The sequence below is a fragment of the Arthrobotrys flagrans genome (genome assembly GCF_004000055.1).
Source record: "Arthrobotrys flagrans strain CBS H-5679 chromosome Unknown unitig_9, whole genome shotgun sequence".
Classification (NCBI taxonomy): domain Eukaryota; kingdom Fungi; phylum Ascomycota; class Orbiliomycetes; order Orbiliales; family Orbiliaceae; genus Arthrobotrys; species Arthrobotrys flagrans.
Window position 1 is genome coordinate 1895695 of NW_027137551.1, and position 18943 is coordinate 1914637.

The 18943-nt window shown below is 45.0% G+C and overlaps 7 protein-coding genes across 7 annotated transcripts; 3 read left to right on the forward strand and 4 right to left on the reverse strand.

Annotated features, from left to right (window-relative positions):
• Window positions 1-2646: 2646 nt before the first annotated feature.
• Window positions 2647-4448, reverse strand: DFL_005905 (uncharacterized protein; the record flags this gene model as incomplete). The annotated part of the gene is made up of 8 exons (XM_067635234.1): window positions 2647-3020; window positions 3074-3226; window positions 3285-3618; window positions 3675-3785; window positions 3839-3906; window positions 3962-4194; window positions 4278-4333; window positions 4392-4448. The coding sequence occupies 8 exons, from the start codon at window positions 4446-4448 to the stop codon at window positions 2647-2649; spliced, it is 1386 nt and encodes a 461-aa protein (XP_067489684.1).
• A 1181-nt stretch (window positions 4449-5629) lies between these two features.
• DFL_005906 (mitochondrial 54S ribosomal protein uL23m) lies at window positions 5630-6295 on the reverse strand (the record flags this gene model as incomplete). Its single annotated transcript, XM_067635235.1, has 3 exons — window positions 5630-5864; window positions 5936-6217; window positions 6279-6295. The coding sequence occupies 3 exons, from the start codon at window positions 6293-6295 to the stop codon at window positions 5630-5632; spliced, it is 534 nt and encodes a 177-aa protein (XP_067489685.1).
• A 304-nt stretch (window positions 6296-6599) lies between these two features.
• DFL_005907 (uncharacterized protein) lies at window positions 6600-9175 on the forward strand (the record flags this gene model as incomplete). Its single annotated transcript, XM_067635236.1, has 10 exons — window positions 6600-6653; window positions 6726-6816; window positions 6984-7117; window positions 7188-7285; window positions 7357-7371; window positions 7455-7575; window positions 8127-8149; window positions 8210-8282; window positions 8343-9080; window positions 9143-9175. 10 exons carry the CDS (start codon window positions 6600-6602, stop codon window positions 9173-9175), a joined length of 1380 nt encoding a protein of 459 aa, XP_067489686.1.
• Window positions 9176-9732: 557 nt separating this feature from the next.
• On the forward strand, window positions 9733-11902 carry DFL_005908 (uncharacterized protein; the record flags this gene model as incomplete). The annotated part of the gene is made up of 3 exons (XM_067635237.1): window positions 9733-10574; window positions 10660-10943; window positions 11019-11902. The coding sequence occupies 3 exons, from the start codon at window positions 9733-9735 to the stop codon at window positions 11900-11902; spliced, it is 2010 nt and encodes a 669-aa protein (XP_067489687.1).
• Window positions 11903-12680: 778 nt separating this feature from the next.
• DFL_005909 (uncharacterized protein) lies at window positions 12681-13665 on the forward strand (the record flags this gene model as incomplete). Its single annotated transcript, XM_067635238.1, has 2 exons — window positions 12681-12935; window positions 13015-13665. 2 exons carry the CDS (start codon window positions 12681-12683, stop codon window positions 13663-13665), a joined length of 906 nt encoding a protein of 301 aa, XP_067489688.1.
• Window positions 13666-14143: 478 nt separating this feature from the next.
• DFL_005910 (uncharacterized protein) lies at window positions 14144-15217 on the reverse strand (the record flags this gene model as incomplete). Its single annotated transcript, XM_067635240.1, has 3 exons — window positions 14144-14306; window positions 14375-14537; window positions 14605-15217. 3 exons carry the CDS (start codon window positions 15215-15217, stop codon window positions 14144-14146), a joined length of 939 nt encoding a protein of 312 aa, XP_067489689.1.
• Window positions 15218-17855: 2638 nt separating this feature from the next.
• DFL_005911 (uncharacterized protein) lies at window positions 17856-18820 on the reverse strand (the record flags this gene model as incomplete). The annotated part of the gene is made up of 4 exons (XM_067635241.1): window positions 17856-18289; window positions 18360-18666; window positions 18731-18737; window positions 18801-18820. 4 exons carry the CDS (start codon window positions 18818-18820, stop codon window positions 17856-17858), a joined length of 768 nt encoding a protein of 255 aa, XP_067489690.1.
• Window positions 18821-18943: the final 123 nt, after the last annotated feature.

Genomic DNA, 18943 nt, shown 5'->3' on the forward strand with positions numbered 1-18943 from the left:
TAAAATGCGTATAATGACGTACTGTGCATACATCCCCTAAGCTTCTTACAAACCGTTATTCTCCCCAATAAGGGACATCTGATAAATGTAGTTCTTGAAGAGGAAATGCGGGATGTTCGATGCACGGCGGTAAGGATCCTTTCCCTTGGTACAATCGAGGAACATTCTTTCATGTACGTTATTTCCTTCCGTACAGCGAGTGTGATATCTAGGAGAAGATAAGCAAGGATAATGTAAGAACCCCCCTGGGAATGTTGATGATGCACAGGACTACCGGAAATCTCGTCCTTGAGCTCTCGCTTCTTACCGAATCCAGCACCTCTCTAGGTAGTATTCATTCCTCTTTAACCCTCCTTGCGTTTCATCGGCTCCCTTCCATATTTGTAAATTTGACAGCTCACATGCTTTTTTTTTTTACCGAGTGAACTCCGATATCTTAACAAGATCCCGATCCCGAGGGTCTTATCCGTTTGAATTAAGCTCACATTCTTGTGACCTTTTTCGCGCACCTGCACCCGATAAACGGGATCCGCACGGAAGCAAGAATCTGGACTCCAAATAGATGCATCCTTGGCGGTCGCCTGAAACGGCTGATGCAGACTGATGTATGCATGCAGAGGCGTTCTATTGTACTGCAAGTGAACGGCTCGAACGGTTTTGGACGCACGGGCCAGTTAATCCTATACTCAAAATGCACTCTACACGTATACACTTGCAATTATTATCCCTCTATATAAAAAAATTAAACAAGATATGCCTAAGAAGGAGAAAAGCGCCCTGATCTAAACTTCTCGGCTCAGACAACGATGCACCCAGTCGAACCCATATTAATACAGCGAAGGGAATATCCGATGTCGTCATTTACTGGACAGGCCGTTGGCCATACCATGAAGGGCATCTGTAAACCCCCAAAGGATCCCATCGCCTCGACCCACTCCTCCAGCTTGCAGGAACAACGACCAATTGAAAGAGAACACCAAACGAGAATGCTTATCACATGCATCACCACTTGTACTTTCCGGCTGATCGTATTGGATTCTACGGAGAACGATGCACCGGAAACCTGCTCTCAGATGCATCATGCGGGTGCAACATGACGCTGACATTTACGAACGTATACTTCCAGAGACCTGGACCGACAAAGATCCTACGAGGTCGAGCATTTAACAAAGTATCTGCCACAAGTGTCTGCATTCATACGATTTGTCACCTCTCTGGCGGAAACGATTTAATTCACAATCTAAAGTTAGTATCACCTCGGTGTACCGTATTCATGGGTTCGACCCACAGATTCTGCTCGACTTGGGACCCACCATGGAGTTTTCCGATACCCAGAGCTTCCGCGCATGGATCCAAGGCCATTCCCTGCTCTAGCCAACCAATTGTTTCATGTATAACTGAACAGCTAGACCCCTGACATTATACGAGCTCTCAGAAACGGCGGCTTATCAACGAATGATATAGCTTCGAATCTTGAATCATTATCAATCGCTCCATCGACTAGCGTTATGATCTGTAATCTGATATCATACCTACATACATCTATACGATAATGAGAAACTTTGTTTTGTGATATCCTACCAAATGTATGCAGAACCCAGACATACATATATTCCCAAGTTGCAAATTGTGAAACTTGATATCCTGGCATTGGTCCAGCTCGGAGGCCACGTTAAGATCCTACGATGCATAAGATCGATGGCTGGTACCTTTTTTTCCCATGTTGACAATTTAAGGACAAGGCCCTCTGATAAACCCAGCGATCAATTAATCTGGAACCAACGGGATGTCAAGACCAGAATTCGATTTGATGGAACCTATAGCTCAGCAATACTATATATCCACTCAACGGCCTGCTCGCTCGGCCCTGGTCACTTGGTGCGACGGTCTAGAACCTCACCCGCAACACAAACTCCACAAGGTGCAAATATCCTTGTCTATATTACAGCAACCATGCAAACGTGCGGACTTCCCTATTGCAGCCCTTGGACCTGTGTGTAATCCTTGTTTAGGATCGAATACAACAACCACAAACTCGTTCGCAATTAGAGACACTATCGTCCTGTAGCCGATCACAACTGTAACAACCGTAACAAGGCTAGAGCAGAAGACAAAAACGTCAGCGGGGGCCGGCGTAGTACGACCAGCTGCCGGTTGATGAGCCGTGCGGCCTTGCATCTATTCGTGTCACATCACACATCACAAGAGGGGCCCTTCAAGGAGGGTTGATGATTTCGGTCATGTTGGTATCCGCGAGCTCGAAAAATGAACACGAGGGTCATGCTTGGAGGTGTTCTGGCCAGGAACTTAGAAACTCGAGATCGTCAATGACAACCTCGATCGTTTGTCATTGCCAGTACTGGAATGTTAGATGTAGAGAGCCGTTGGATAGGCGGCAATGGGCCGACTTCGCTGGTCGACTATGTTAAAACGTGTTGCTGCCCTGCTGAGTGTTGGTAGGGCAAATTTCAGAATCCAATAAGCGCCTAGCCGTGCTTGAACCCGAGGACCGGATCATATGGAACTCAAAGAATATAGCGGCAAATTGGTGGCAAGATGGTTGATTCAGTGTTACCAGTAGATGCCTCTATAACTAATCTTGGCAGCCAACGACAAAGATTCCATGCATGCAAAGCCAGCAGCTGATCACTTTCGTTGGAAAAAACTAGCGATGTCCCGCTTGGATCCACCTTCTCCTGCACCTTTCTTCCCTTTCTGTGAGCTCGGAGCCTGTTTCATAGCGGAAAATGCATTCAGTTTCGCCGCCGGTTTAGCCGGTGCCGGAATATCATCCTCAGAATACTCTTCCCATTCGGTAACTTCCCGAGTCACGATGTATCCGTGCTCATCCTTCGACCGCACCTTCTTTGTTACTCTCCGTCTTGCCTTGCGACGTCCTGGCGCAGATGCTGAAGGAGCAGGCGGAGACGACTCCTCTACTGGGGATGCCGTTGCTTCTTCTGGAGACTCCACAGGCTCAGGCTCAATAACAGTCTTTGTCGGTTCTGTGACAATAGGTTCTAATCGGGGTTAGCACAAAGTCTAGACCGCATCGCTGTGATTGTTATCTTACCATCATCGTCCTCGTCCATCATTCTACGGAGCTCTTCCTCATTTTCTTCACGTTTTCTTCGTATTTCTTCTTGTTTTGCTCTTTCCGCTGCCCTTGTCTCTTCATCAATTGGCTCTACCTCTGCAGGCTCATCATCATCAACGTCCATGAAATCTAGAACCTGTTAGTATTGAGATTTGATACCGTGCCAATGCATTTCGGGATCCCTAACCTGGGGGCGGCGTCTTTTCCTTCTCAGGCTGTTTAGGCTTTTTAGGCTGGGCGTTGGAAAACGAGGACATCAAATCACTCTGTCCACGTTTTAAGGGAACCTTAGCCTTTGATGATGAAGTGGACTCTTGCGTTTGACTGTGTTTCTGTGCATCCTTTGCCTTAATGCTACCGAAGAAATCCTTTTTCACATCCTTCTTGGTGTCTTTGGCTGTGGAAGTAGAAGTTGCGGCGGGCGTTGCCGACAATGTAGGTTCCTTCTTGACGGGTACAACATATGTACTGCTCTTTGTAGGTTGCGGCGGTGGAGGTGGCGGTGGAGCACCGTCTCGTTTCTATACTGGCGTTAGAAGAACGTAGGAACTGGGGGTTGAGACTCTGGAATATCGACCTTGGCATATTTATTTAGCGTTGTACCGTAGATTTTCGCTTTCTCAGCTGCATCTAGAGCTGGAAACCTGGAATATAGCTCTGTACTTGCGTCCGAAATCGCCAAAAGGTCCTATATCTGAGGTAAGTCTTTTGATCACAACTCCTAGATGCGGCTATCACTACCTTGATAGGACCGGGCTCTACACTGTAAATGTGTATCGATGTGATCTCTTTAAGTGATTCCTTGACCCCTAGCCAGACTTAGTGCTGCAATTTTGACACCCGTGCCCCTCTAACGAAACGAACCTTCCAATTCCTCCTCTGTCGCTAGTATGACACTAAACGTCTTCACCGTCTCTTCATCTTCATTCTGTGTCGCCTGTGGCACAGGACTGCTCTCCATATATGTATCATCATCCTTATCAATCTTCACCCGTGAGGTCTGGACTAAAGGCTTCGGGACCCCTGTGACAAGATATGTAGCATGACATGATCCTTGGCGCTTGCGATTCTCTGTTTCGTGAAAAGCGGCGAGGTATCTAGTTCCGGTGGCGATGGAAAATCGGAGTGAGCCTGATTGAATCCGATAGGCTATTTTTGGGAGAGAGAGGGCTGTAACTACTCTTTGGCCTTGTTGACGTGGATTTCGAGCTCACGGCTTAAGAGACGATATGTGACCTGGGTAGGCAAGAGCTGTTGTTAGCTTCGGCTCAAGATGGTATGGGAGGGTTCGTACAAGCTTGTTGTCATTGAGAACCCGAGCAGCGAGGAAAGAGCTGTAGTCCGTAGACATGATGCGTAGATTATGGGTTCCGAGGCAAAAACAATATCGAGAGGTTCGTTATCGCGGGTCGCAATTGTGCTCTGCAGAAGGTCGCTGTGGGAAGACGCGTTCGACGTCAAGGTCCACATGGCTCCCGAAATGGTAATTGAATCTAAATTACCACGCAACACACTTTTGGTACCAGTCTGTTCCGCCTCACGAAACTACCACGAGAACTAGTTTGGTATTCGAAGTCCCTTATTTTATTTGTATCGGAGTACTCAGGTACTTAAGTAGTTACGATGCTCTCATGAATCATATTAGAATGTTGCAAGGTGTTTTTTTAACAAATCGGTGTATATATAGACTCAAAGCTGACTATTAATGTCGGCCATTTGGAACTCAGTGTCTCGTCAACTTTGAACGTTAATTACGAAACAATGGAAACTGATAATTCAAATCAGACAACGGGATATGAAAGTGTAAATGCATTAAATTTAAATGATACAATTTAAGGGTGCTTGAAACAATATTGGTGAAATGGCCATAGGGTCAAAAATGGTGATTAGTTTTGGGAAGTTGTGGGTTCGATAGGCTGGGGTCTGTAGCTCAATGCTCAACTGTTGTCTCTCAGTCACACATGGACTGGTGTTTACCTAAGAATCACCGCTCTATGGGCTCGCTGGTTTTTAAGCTGTCATGGACATCACCTGGTTTCACATCCTATAATGTTCATTCCCAAATTACTCCTAGCCATGGCGAGATTTAAGTTTGAAGGCAGTCTCGTAACCAGGTTTGAAGGTTTGTCGAAGATATCGTTATATGAAGAAAGAGGCCTAATTTTTGCTTCAGAAACACTTGGTCGCCACCAAATACGAGCTTACACGACGCAGGCTCAAGTTTACATAAACAAACGTAGGTTAGGAATCGATATAGCAACCACCTTCTCTACTTAGGCGGAGCGGAGAAAATTCGAATGCTAAAAAGTATGTCCTCGGTGGTATCTATAGGCTTCAGGCTCAGGCTCGTACCTTCCCGGGCCTTGGTAGTGTCTCTCGACCATATTTTTCGGCATGGGAGGACAAATGAATAGATTTCTTTGACATTCGCGTCTATGATTCTTGCCGTCATATCGTACATTTTCAATATTTACAATCCAGTTCCCAAATGCGTACCCTTTGAATTCAATCCGATTCAACTTAAAATTCAGGTTACGATTTATTCTGCCCCTCTCCAGCGGCCGTAGCGAAGTCGACGTCGGTAAGTTCTTCCTTTGGTGCTTCCGCCGCAGGACCCTCCGCCTGGGCCTTCCGCATCTCCTGGACGGCAAGCGATAATCTCCTCCTAGTTTTGCTTTCCGGAATTCTGTTCCTGCCTCCATCCATACCCTTCTCACGCATCTCCTCTCTAAACTTCTCGATATTCTGGTAGAGTTTGTTATCGAATCTGCGTTGGCGACCGTTAGCTTCCCGTCGTCTGATTCGTAGTAAACTAGCATCAGGGTGTAATTGAAGTACTTCGTCAGATCTTGTGGCTCCTCCGGCCATACGAATGGCTCCTCCATCTCAATGATCATCCTCTTCTCTGATTGTTTCCTGACATATCGCCGTGCTCCTCCCTGTTGCTCTATCTCGACTGGCTGCTGCCGTATGGAAGATCTGATACCGAGGACTTTGATACCGTATGCATTTTTGAGGTAGTTTTTCAAGTCGAGTTTGTTAAGACTTAAGGGTACGGCGAACTGTGCGAATGTCGGAGGCAGCCGTGGGGTCCGGACGAGGGCTATAACGAAGTTTGGACTAAGAATAGCTAGATTAGCACCATATATACATCAGAACTGAGCGATTGAGAAGAACATACAGATATACTTGCTTCATCTTGGCCTATGGAACATGGCTTCCCGGATCGCAGCCGTTCCAATGTGGTGAGGTAGAAAGAGCAGAGTTCGAGTCGTTCTGATTCGACGACGTCGTTGTTTGAAAGGAAAATTTGGTGATCGTATTGTTTTTCGGTACCAAATTGTCGGGTCCGCGTTGAAAAGGGCCGGCCTTGGCGACTGGCGTGCTTATCGATAAAAATGGTATGCACCCAATCACAGCTACTTAACCAGCTATTCTCTCTTCTGTCACACGACACCTCGAAAACTCACAAAAAAAAGGGACGGCGCTATCGACGTTCACAATGGCGTCGCAGCATGCCATAACGAAAGTGGTGCCTCCGTTGAATTTTGCTTGTGTAAGTGGGTTCACCCTTCTTTTTTTTTAATATTTTAAAGGCTTACGGTACTAATCACAGGAGGGATCTTAGGTGGAAGAAGGCCTATATCGGAGCGCAGGCCCATTGCCACTCAATTTACCGTTCGTGAGCGATTTAAACTTGGATACGGTGATATGGATGGGTGAGAGTGCTCCATTCTCTCAAATGATAATTGAAAACGGCATTTTTGAATGCGAATCTCGAAAAAAAAGGCACGTTCGAACGACTGTTGTTAGATATGATGGCTAATACGGTGACAAATAATGCCTCAATTTGCTTTGAGGCATTGCTTGGTTGTAAGGGCTGCAGCAAGTGAAGACCCATCACCAGATTTTCTTTCATGGATCAGAGCAAACGGCATCAAGTTCTTGAATTTTGGAATCGGTGAAATTACTGCGCCGTGGGATCCAGAGATTGAGAGGAACGTCATTGGTGCTCTGCAGGTGGGGCCCTGACCCGGTTTTCTCGAGGAATATTTTGGAAGCTGGATTGAGAGGCTGAACCTTCGAATAGGCATTGGCCGAGGCCTCAAACGGGCGGATATTGGTAACTTGTACCATGGGAAGGCATCGGACAGGTACTGTGATCGGGTGTCTTCGGCGGTTACAAAAGTACGTCATCCGGTGGTGTCTTCGGTTATATGTATGAAGGTCTAGCTAATTGCGATACCATGCGTTTCTAGCTGGAGTATAACTTCGTTAGTTCCCCGCGCGTCTTACAGGGTTAATTTGGTATAATTAACGTTTCGATACATTATACTAACGAAGATGACCCGAATAGAACTTTTGCAGAATATAGAAGATTCACAGGTGGCAATAGGTACAGGGTGATCGACGAACTGCACAACATCGAACAGTTCAATCGGAGCTCTGTAGAATTGCCGGAATTGGAGAACCGACAAGTATGGCTGCAAGAGGCATAGGCTCAGTTTCGCGAGACAGTTCTCAAGCTGAAAAGAAAACGAACTCACATTTAAAATTTCGAAAAATATAGGTAAAAGAGGACCGGAGTTTGCAGATACAAGGCTGGTATATTGTATATTGGAGTTTTAGGCAAAGCGAGAATACATTTTTAATATAATCCCATCCCTCATAAAAGCACCTGTGTTTTTAGCTTTCAAAATAGCTATTGTATTAGGAGTGCCCCGCCTTTGAGTGCCCCGCCGCCACAGTAAAACTCGATTGCAAACTGTTTGTTAGCAGTACTAAGCAGCACTGTTGTGTGCCTGAATTATAGTCTTGGCATTTGTTTGGGACACGCGAAAACCTTCCAGCCTTTGGAGCGCGTAAAGTGCAAAGCGACTTTCGACGAACCAAACCCAGATCTCTCACCAACAATCATCCTTTCCCAACCCTATCGGAGCTACCTCTTCGTACAGCTTCCAAGGCTCCCGTATTGTACTAGTAGCGATAAATCCCGTCTTTTCTTTACCTTTTTTTTTAAAAACCTTAGATATCGACTTCTTTATACTATGAGTTCGTAACTCTCCAAGTCGTTTAGAATACTAAGAGCTTTCTAACCTCATAGCCTTGTAGGTTACTACGACGGTGGATATGGAGGGGGGCGGGATACGACTCTCAGAGTGGAACTCAAGCAAGTCCCGGCAAGGTACGAACTAATACCTTCCAATTACCATTTCATAACCACTAATAGCTATCTTCCTATAAGTCCGCAGCCAAAAATACCCTCCGCCCGGTCACTATCAAACAGATTCTGGACGCCCAGACTCCTCATGACGATAACACGTTCGTAATTGATGATGTTGAGATCGGTAACGTCACATTTGTCGCTCAAATCCGCAGTGTTTCCGACCAAGAAACAAACTCGACCTATAAGATGGAGGACGGCACAGGTAACATTGAAGTCAAGCTGTTCAGGGATAACAGGAATTCAATGGTCGACGATGATAGTGAAGGCGGGGTTAGCCGCGAAGACGGTCTTCAGATCAACTCCTACGCGAGGGTATTGGGAAATATCAAGCAATTCAACAACAAAAGAAACATCACGACGCAGAGCGTAAAACCCGTCACAGATTTCAACGAGATTCAGTGCCATTTCTTGGAGGCTACAGCTGTACATCTGCATTTCACACGAGGGCCACCTGAATCACAGCAGGCAAGAAACACAGGTGGTGGGATGGCATACCAACATGGAGGTGCAGCTTCATACGGCGAGGATACTGCTATGGGCGGTACGGGTGCCACCGGTGCGGTTTCAGGTGGGACCATGTTGCCACCAGGTGTTTCAGCGAATGCTAGGAAGATCTACGGATTTCTCAAGAATCGCCAGGATAGTAGTGAGGGTCTGCATGTCGCGATGATTGCGCAGGCGACTGGGGTACCGATGGGAGAAACGTATAAGGCTGTTGACGAACTGCTCTCAAATGGCGTTTGCTTCACCACTATGGTATGTCGATTCTACTGCTCTAATAATAGACTGAGCGATGCTAATGGGATCTGAAAACACAGGATGATGAACATATCGCTTGTATGGACTTCTAAGACGCCTGACCTGGGATTTCCTATCTTTAAATGACGCGTGGGAACCATTTTGATGCATTCTAATTGTCGACTGGTCGTGGGTTTCACGTTGAAAATTGGTTGTATATGCAACTAGACAGATTCAGATAAGTAGTAGGTAATATATCATCTTACAGGCGTTGTAATACCGAAATGAGATCTATACTTTTGTCACGGAAGGTCATAAACGTTCACCGTTCTCAACATAAGTCTGTGCTGTATGACGGCGGGTATATACGGTTTTGTCGGCCGAGACTGCAAGAAAGTCGATCTCGATTTGGTGCATAGCGGCTGACTAATACGAATCCGTAGCATCAGTGTGCCCAAAGTTACATGGGAGTTTAAGAGTAAATTACCTGTCCCATCATATTTGGGAAGACAGGACAAGCCCAATTGTAGAAAACCCAAACAGCCACCGTCCTTAAACTTTGAAACGAATTCGAAGTGGCGGACTTCCTATGTAGCTAGCGGTGGCATAGAATCGAACATTAAGATACCAAAACCTCCCAGATACACTCTCACCAAAGACTCCGCTCACTATGGAACGCCCTAAGAATAAGCCGAAATCGAGAGCATGCGTGAGCTGCCGTAGCATGAAGATAAAATGCGTCCCAGTACCAAGGTCTGACAAATGCGAAGCTTGTCTACGACTCGTGCGCCCCTGCGAATCTCCCGGGCCCATAAAACCACGAATTAAACAGGCACAAAAGTTTCAAGAGCTCGAGAGAAGAATCGAAATCCTTACGAGCGCACTTCGACCTGAGAAGACGAAGTCCGACCCGCCTCTTAACCAGAACCAAAATAAACCTGTCGAGGACGGTTCTGTGTACGCTGGGGACTTCTTGGCGAAAAATCAATACTCACAGGCTCCGGTAACACCACATTCTGAATTCGGATCTGAAGATCTCATTGATCAAGGAGCGATAGATATATCGACAGCATCAAATCTCCTCAATTACTGGAAAGAAAATATACGGCCAATATTCCCTATTATCAAATTCTCAGCTGATCAGGATGTCCATTCAATCCGCAAAAACACACCAGTGTTGTTTCTCACCATTCTCACGATATCGAGCGCTGCAATTGATCCAACATTTTTAGACCGTCTTCTACTACGGCTAAATAACCTATTTGCACAAGAAGTCTTTGTACTTGGAAATAGGTCTATAGACCTCTTACAGGCTCTCATTCTCTTCTCGCAATATCACATACAGCCCCGAGAAGCCAAGACCTTCCCATTAACTCAACACGTATACAACGCTATGGCAATGGCATCGGACCTCATGCTGGAAGAGAAAATAAAAGCGACGGCAAATGAACCAAATGAAGGCACTCTCGAGGCTTGTAGGTTGATGTTAGGAATGTATTTTGCTGCATCGGCGTAAGTATATTCGTTATTTTAATCGGTTTTTCTAGCCGTAGCTTCATTTCGGGTAGATTGACTGAGTTTGTGAATGAATTGCTAGATCATCTACACTCCTACGTCGCTCTCAGTTCAATTTATTCCAACCAACGTACCAGAAGTACGCCAAAATCTTGATGGACGCGGACAAATCAAACTTGGATGACGTGTGGCTTTGCAAACTTGTCGAATTGCAGCAAATATCGGAAGATGCCTCCTTGTCGCTAAACCAACCATATAATGTTGAGGCGGATTCTTTTGAGGATTCAAAAACTCGGAGTTTATTTAACCTCCTGCAGCACCGTCTCTCTGAATGGGACAAAGATGACAACGGCCTGGTGGATCCTAGTATGTGCCGGATTGTGTACCCCGGATTAGTCCCTCGGATCCGCAGAGCTAATGAAATGACAATTACTTTTTTAGGGCTCAGAGCTATGGCAAGATTGTCGATTGAGCTCCAAACCAACCAAGTCGGGATCCGTGGTTTCAACCACAAAATGGGCTTGGAATATAAGAGTTCATACCAACAAGGAAGAGCTGTTCAAGCCCCATCAATCACTGCAGTCCATCTCCAGTCACTTTCACGATCTCTTGATTTATGCCGAAAAATTCTCAATTCTTATGTATCTCTGGAAACGCCATTAGCGCGGTCCCTTCCCGATGTATTCTTTGTCTGGCTAATGTACGCTGGAGTGTGCCTAGCGAAACTGTCGCCTTTCATAGACAGGTTTACATTCAATCAATTTGGCGAAGCTAATAGGGATGAGAAATCCTCGATACCAGAAATACTTGGCGCCGTCCATCGCCGTCTCGCATCTCATTCACAAAATGGATATCTTCCACAGGCTCGACCATTCGCGACAGTCTTCGGGAAACTCAAAACTTGGCATGTTCAGAAGCAGGCGTTTTGTATAAATTTGCACGGAGGTTGTAACGAAGCAGCTGGGCCAGTGTACGATATCATCAGTGGGGAGGTTGTGGATAAGTCGGGGCAGAAGATATCGACACAGCCAAATACAGCTACGTTTACGGCAACGGAAACTGTGGATGGCCATGCGTACGAGGGGTACGGTATCAATCAACCACTGGGGTTAACGCCTCCTTCGTCCATCGACGATATTGATATGATACCGGGGGGATTCGACAATCGAGAGATTTCCGATAATCTTATGTATGACCCATTTGGGAATTCGAACATGGAAACAGATTCTGATGCAGCAATGCAATTCAGTGCGGAGGTAATGAAGGATTTCGATATGTCCATGACATATAATAATTATTTCTGGATGCTTCCGTTCTTACAATGACGTAGCCTAGCATTTTTGTTGTATCAATGAAATGAATATTATAGATCTACTTTATGGACTCTGTCTTCCTAAGGCAAATTTAAGATGTAATACGGCCTGATGATATCATTCTGTGTCGCCGGAATAAACCGAGGCCGACCTCGAGGTGTCAGGCACGCATCTTAACGAGTTGCTGCCAATTGACAGGGATCATCCCTGTAACACCGGTGTTCTCTAGCACCGAGACATGGGTCTTTCATGGTGCAACAACATGCCGACGCCGAACACATCAGCAATTTCAAGCCGAAGTTCTCTGCTTTGAGTCTTCACCTTTTAAAAAAAGATTTCGGGGGAAAAGGTTGTGACAGTTTGTGAATTGATTGATCTTAATGGCAAAGCTCATATTTCGGTCAGATTACAAATGATCGATGACCAATCTGTGATTTTGAATCGAATTGATCTTGAGATGTCGAAATGTCATCAGCTTTGGAGTATACGTAAATCGCATGTTGGAATATTCTGTCAATTGGAATTCAAGAAGATTAAATAGCGCTGGATTGACCCGTGTATACATTATAAAACTTCATTCTCCAGTATCAAATCATTCCATCTAGCCTACATCAGTATATACTTAAAAGTCTCCAATCCTATTAGAATATTCTAATTCAAGCCTTCTTCCCAAACAGTATTAATTAACAAAGAGTCCACTCTAAAACTTTCTCATCCAAACCCAACCTTCTTCTCCACAATCTTCAAAACCACACCTTCAACAACCACAGACCAATCAATTCAATTCACAATGTCCAAAGCTATCTTAATCACCGGTGCGACTGGCAAACAAGGAGGAGCCGTCATAAGAAGTCTTCTCAAAGCCAACGCAAATTTCGACATTCTAGCTCTCACACGAGATGCAAAATCGCCTTCTGCACAAAAACTTGCTGAGTTATCTCCTAAGATTAAACTCGTCGTTGGAGACCTCGACCGGGCGGAAAGTTTATTTCAAAAAGCGAAGGAGGCCACAAAATTGCCGGTTTGGGGTGTGTTCAGTGTTCAGGTAAGGAATTTATCTCACTACAACAGTACAATTAATTCACAAAATTCAATCGGTTACTAACATTTATTTAAATTTATAGGCCGGCATAGGGAACAAGTCCGAAGAGAAACAAGGCAAAGATCTCATCACAGCAGCAATAAACAACAACGTCAAGCACTTCATCTACTCATCCGTCGACCGCGGTGGCGCCGCCTCCGATAACAGCCCAACCAATGTCCCCCATTTCATCGCAAAGCACAACGTCGAACGATATCTCTTTGAGAAAGGCACAGAACATGGCATGGACTGGACCGTTCTTCGACCAGTTGCATTCTTTGAAAATCTAGTTCCTGGTTTCATCGGAAGGGTTTTCGCTACTAGCTGGGATTTGGCGTTGAGGAAGGAGAAGAAGTTGCAGTTGATCGCTACGACTGATATTGGATTCTTTGCAGCAGAGGCATTCTTGAAACCGGAAGAATACAAGGGTCGGAAGGTCTCGTTGGCGGGCGATGAATTGACTTACGACGAATTTGAGAGGATATTTGAGCAGAAGACTGGGGAGAAGTTGCCTACCACTTTCAAGTTTATTGGGTCGGCCCTAAATTATATGGTCAAGGAGTTCGGGTATATGTTTAAGTGGTTCAATGATGTTGGATATGGGGCTGATATCCCTGCTTTGAGGAAGATCAATCCCGATATCAAGAACTTTGCTACCTGGTTAGAGACGGAGAGTTTGTTTAAAAAGAATTAGTCACTGAATTTGGTTTTCATTTATGTTTTTTGATATTTTGATATGGTCTAGTTGCGATAGTAATAATGATAATAATGTGTGCTTGTTGCTTCTATCATCGTGTTCCCTTCCATGTTGTCTGTAACTAGAAATAGTTCTTGTCTAATCTAGTTGTTGGGTGAAAGCTACAATTTTAATATTCTTGACTCGACTGATGACACAAAACTTCATGGCTACCTATGTAACTATTGGCAGGAGTTAGTCTCGAGGTTAGGTAGGGATATGATACCGCCATCGCAATCCGAAATTGGATTTCCTTCTATCTAAATGCACGGTCCTTGCGGTAACAAACAATAAAATAGTCTCGAACGACATGTACATTTGACTAAACCAAACTCCGTGATTCCCTTTGATACTTTGTACATGAGATATCTGACTGGTTGTTCCGTACGTTTACAATCTTAAGACTAACTCGACAGCTGTCTATTAAATCCCCTGCTTACACACCTTGTCCTACACTAAAATTCGAACTTGCCAATTGCTCTTGCGGAACGCTCCGCAAGAAGTCCTCCCAAGTGACCGGCGTAACCTGGGGATACTTCTCATTGTCGTATTCTGGTCCGATGACCGTCTGTCCGTTGATTATGTAATACTGGAAAAATCTAATTTTATATGTTAAAATCATCGCCAACTACAGTATAAAATATCTTGAAAGGGTGAGGGTGCCTACAAGAAGAGATATGAATAAAAGTTCTCCGGTTGGGTCTTGCGCAGGTCGTGCATTTTTTCGTATAGCTCTTTTTGCAAGCCCAAAATTTCGAGTTTCGGCTTGACACCGTATACTTTTTCGAACGATTCTGCAAGTCCGCGAATTGTAGTAGAGCCGCCGACGACTATTTTGGAGATTTCGGTTTTCGTCAATATCTCCCCATGAGTTCTCGATCTGGGCGAAATACTTACGTTTCAGGATTCCATAAGCATCCTTATCGACACAAACAGCCGCAGTAAATTCGGCAGCATTGACATAAGTAGTACCTTCCCATACCTCCTCACCAGTCCCCCAAAATCGAAAAGTCGTGGTAGCCGGATCCCAAGTACCAAACAAAGGGTTAAAGAATGTCTCTATGAATCCACCCACGAGGATATGTACTCCCTTAACTTTATCCTGAGCGTCAAGATATGCCTTTACATGCTTCATCGGATCCTTTGGAAACAATTGTCCAAACTCAAGTTTTGTATAGTCAATCGACCAATCTGAGGCAACGTAACGGGGTACTCCGTTATCTGCACAACGGTCAATAAGGAGCTTTTGGCCATCGACCATTAGTTTGCCGTCACCGAGGTAGCAGCAGACTACTACATCGCAGCCAGAGACAAAGGTGTTGATTGCGGCGGTATCGAATCCGTCACCTTTGATCAGTGAGATTTTGGGATTTGAAGATAGAGCTGAGGAAAGTTTTGAGGGATCACGACAGTAGCCACGGATTGCGACTTCGGGATATTTTAAAAGAGAGGAAATGAGGACTCGGGCAAGCTTTCCGGTGATACCGGCGATGCCAACCGTGATAGTCATTTTTGGAAGTTCAGTAGGAAAGTGGATTTGTTTTTTTAGGGATTTTTGGATATCTGTGAGATTTTCTATTAATCTATTGTAGTCGATATTGAGAAGCTCTGAGCTGGGAAGTTAAGAGGAACATATGTGACAATGGAATACGCGCTGCGTTTTATATACGTTAACAGATGCATAATTTCCTAAGAAGTCCAGAGCTTTAACTATTGATTTCTAATAAATTGGTTCTGTTTATCGTATAGCGTATAATTTGATAGCTTGCATATGACGTTGGACTAACTTCGGTGTCTGGTCGCTCCGGCTGTTGCAAGCCAATCGAGATACCGGAGCGATCTGAGACCGAGAGAAGAGAGTAAGTTTCAACTAGTCAGCTATGAAAACCTAGAAGCCATATATACACTCACCCCAATAGAACTTTCCAAGGGAATGAAAAAGCACACTATCTCGATTTCACTCATCGGATTTTGGCCCATTTATCAACTGATCTCAAACACCGTTCGTTCTCTCCTATAATAGTGATTTCTGGGAGCATGTGTCTCGCCTGTCTCGCATTTACGGGTGTACACATTGCGGTCTCCCGGCCTAACATATCCTTTTCCTTTCGGCCAAAGGAAATAGATATTTCTTCGTAGTCTGGCTCATCTCTGGCATTGGTTCGGTTCGGTGTACCAAATGCAATTGCGTTAAGCTTTGGCGAAGGATCATGCGTATACAACTTGCTGAATGCCCGCTCGGCCATGGTCTTTAAACCACCATGGCAGGCACAATGAAGGTACCTATCATTCAGGATGCGTAAAGGTTGAAAGTTTTGTCCTTGGGATGGTCACCGCGCGGACCATTGATATGTTGATATTGCATGTAATACTAAACCTTCCGTCGTTGTTTCCCAGTCGAGATAAACCGCCATCTCTCGTAACTTGGGAAATGCTTTCGATATCAGAAACCCCTAGTCTAGGTAGTTTTAGTCAGGAATAATATCCTCTAGAGAGTTATTTGTGGAAGACGACTATCCCATTCTGAGTTCTCCAAATACAGGGTTTCGAGAGTTTGTGCGTGAGACACTCATGCCTTGGGTGCGATGTATGTTTCTGTAGAGTTCCCATGCACAACATAGAGTACTTTGAGTCTACAGGGGAGATTCTCTATTTGCGTATTCAGGAAATTCTGACCCCTTGTTTGTAAAGCCGCAGATCGGTGAGATTCGTGGCGAAAGGGAAGGCAGTACCCATCGCTGACCGAATGGACTCAGCTCTCCCGGCCCCATAACGTCAATTTTTGGAGTCGGCTCAGCGTTGAAATCGGTAAATTTGCCTCGAGATGTGGCTCGATTGCGGTAGGATTGGGGACTGTTGTATCTAGTTCCTCTTGATAGAACCCTCTTCCCTTGACACTCTGTAAGAAGAAAGATATTAAGCTATTAACATCCCGTACTGTTTCAGAGAACACCGCCTCGAAGTCGCCTTCAAGATCTGCGGAAGAGCGGATTGCCTTGATCCTAATCGGTCGAAGCAATGAACTCGGTTCCCTCGGTTTGATATCGATTTCCGCCACAACAGCCAAGCCCACAGTTATTGCAAGGTCAAGTAAAAAAGACTGGCAGTAGAATCGATAAGACAGGAAAGATGGAGCTCAGTCTTTTTGGTCCAACTGTCAGAAAGAGGTGGGGGAATCCACCCTTCATCGAAAGAAATACATCTCCGTTGTAGGATTTTCAGGTTATTCTGATCCCCTAGGTTTTCTTGATAAATTTTCTCGAAATCACCTGTACTATGACAAATTAGCGTTTTAGAAAACGTTATAACTCTTCCTGAATCTTTTTTGGCCTCGTATTTACTCAATGTAGAGAGAAGAGAGTCGGTTAGGCTTAATCTTCAACATCAAACTCGCAATATCTTCGCGGATGTCTTCCTACTCCTCTTCGTAGTCTTCGATGTCATTGAGGCGGACAGTACGGCCCTCCGAAATTGTTAAGTTTCGAATAAATTTGATACCGCCATGCTCTTCTTTAAGCCGAGGGTCCAGAGAATATTGCAGAATGGTGGAAGTGCTATAGAATATCCATTCGTAGTTTAGACAGACATCTCGATACAGCATAGAAGTTGCGAGCTGGTGGAACAACTTGTTCACGCGACAGCTGGTGCGTTTGCCTAATTGATTCGTGGGGAACAGTGCTCTTGTATAGGAAGTCTCCAATACCTAGAAGTGTGTAACTTACTGGAAAGTAGCTACAGATCTCGGCGAGAATTTCTATAGGAAGGTTGAGAATCGAGGAGTTCATGTTTGGACTGATAGGCCTAATTTGGAGAATGGTAATCAAAAGAGAATTTTTCCGGGGCCATTGGATATAATGTAATGGATAGACCTTGAATACCTGAAGCCCTACCCTTTACAACGTGATTCCTTCTGAAATAATGTTACAGGAACTGGACTAGTTTAAAACATTGTGTCTAGGCTATTGCGGATGAAGCTAGGTACGAGGATAAGTTTCGAAATCTCGGATTAACCGTATATTAGTAATACATTCTACGAATTGATACACTTTCGACAGTGTATTGGGGATCCCGATGCATCATGTCCTGGCCGCGAACCCCTGGCTTTGAATGGCCCAAGTAAAAAGGTGACACTCCAACGGTACAATTGTCTACTGCCTCTGGTAAGTAACTTTGACGATACCACTGCCGTCCGGCCCTAACGACATTCCCTGTGTGTTCTCTTTCGCACTGATAGCACCAGCTTCATTCTCGTATTCCACGAAAGCAATACCCTTTCTACCAGGAACCAATCTGACTTCTTTGAATCCTTCGAAACTGCCAAAGATTCCATTTAGTATATCCGAAGTAGCATTGTCGGGCAAGTTTTGTAAGAATAGAATCTTGTTTGGCGGTAAGTACTCGTCGGGAATTTGTGGGGCAGCTGGGGCAGCTGTTGACTTGAGACCGCCGGGTGCAGACGGTGCCGATGTTTGAGTTTTCTTTGCTGGACGCGAATCGGCACCAATGCCTTGTGCGGGACCGGATGCTGCAGGTCGTTTTAGATGTTTCTGGGCTTCAGCGGCACGGAGTGCTTGTTTCCGTTCTATAACCAATCGTCAGATCACCATATCACCGAAGCATAGACACTATAACTTTATACAAGAAGTGCATACCCTTCTCTGCCAGTCTCCTCCGCTTATGAGCCTCAAACTCAGCATCTGAGCTCTCTAATTCTACCGTCGCATCGCTCTTTGTCTTCGCATACTGTAGTACCATCGGTTTCTCGAATAGATTGAAACCCTGGACTTCTTTTATCGCTCTCTCTGCTGCCTCCGGGCTATCGAATACTACGAATGCCTGTCCCCTCGCTCTTAGGTTCTTCTTCGCGACGATCTCAAGGATTGTGCCATACTGCGAGAATAGGGTTTCGAGTGTGGCAGTTAGGACCGGGATTTTAACGGATTCTTCGAGGTTTCGGCACTATTAGGGATAAGGATTAGTATCGATATCGTAGTTATGATTAATCGGTTGGTGGTGGGCATACATAAACACTAGATGTCAGTATCATATGTTAGCGATGACCTAGATTAGTGAGTGTCTATTGGGCCACATACGTGCTATTTCGTTCCGCCATCTCGGTGATTAGAAGTGGAGATGAAAACTCCAAGCTCTATCAATTAATAGATGAAGAATAGTCGGTGTTATAAATATACCATTCGAGGGATGTTGGTTTTCCGCGCTGATGTTTGTCGTGGAG